General features: G+C 44.9%; 1 protein-coding gene across 1 annotated transcript; it reads right to left on the minus strand.

The window, feature by feature from the left end:
* Position 1: 1 nt before the first annotated feature.
* Positions 2-390, minus strand: CSUI_005879 (uncharacterized protein; the record flags this gene model as incomplete). The annotated part of the gene is made up of 1 exon (XM_068066046.1): positions 2-390. A coding segment is annotated over one exon (270 nt), but the record flags the coding sequence as incomplete, so codon positions are not given.

The following is a 390-nucleotide window of genomic DNA, read 5'->3' on the forward strand; positions in this document are numbered from 1 at the left end:
AGAGAGTTAGCATGGCAAGAGAAAAGGTGTTTTGAGACTGAGACTTCAGGACAAAAAGCTAGGAAGGCAGTGGAAAACGCCAGGCTCCAGAAAAGCGAGAAACTCCAGGAAGTTGTCCTTAAGGAGAGAAAAGGACAGATGGACTTAGAGAAGGGTTACTTAGAAAAGAAAAAGGTAATCCCTCCTGCCTTCCAAGCAAGAGCAACCTTCGGATTGACGACCGTACGGGGGAGAAAAGTGAATTCAAGATTTCAAGAAAAAACTGTGTGGTCAAGAAGATTCCCATGAGGTTTCTTTTAACACGTGTTAAACAACGATGGATGAAATTTCCCGTCCCGACTAAGAAACTCAAGTAGAACAGGAAGAGCAGCCTTCTGGGAAGCAGGGCAG

This window comes from Cystoisospora suis (genome assembly GCF_002600585.1).
Source record: "Cystoisospora suis strain Wien I chromosome Unknown contig_2903, whole genome shotgun sequence".
In the NCBI taxonomy this organism is placed as follows: Eukaryota; Apicomplexa; class Conoidasida; order Eucoccidiorida; family Sarcocystidae; genus Cystoisospora; species Cystoisospora suis.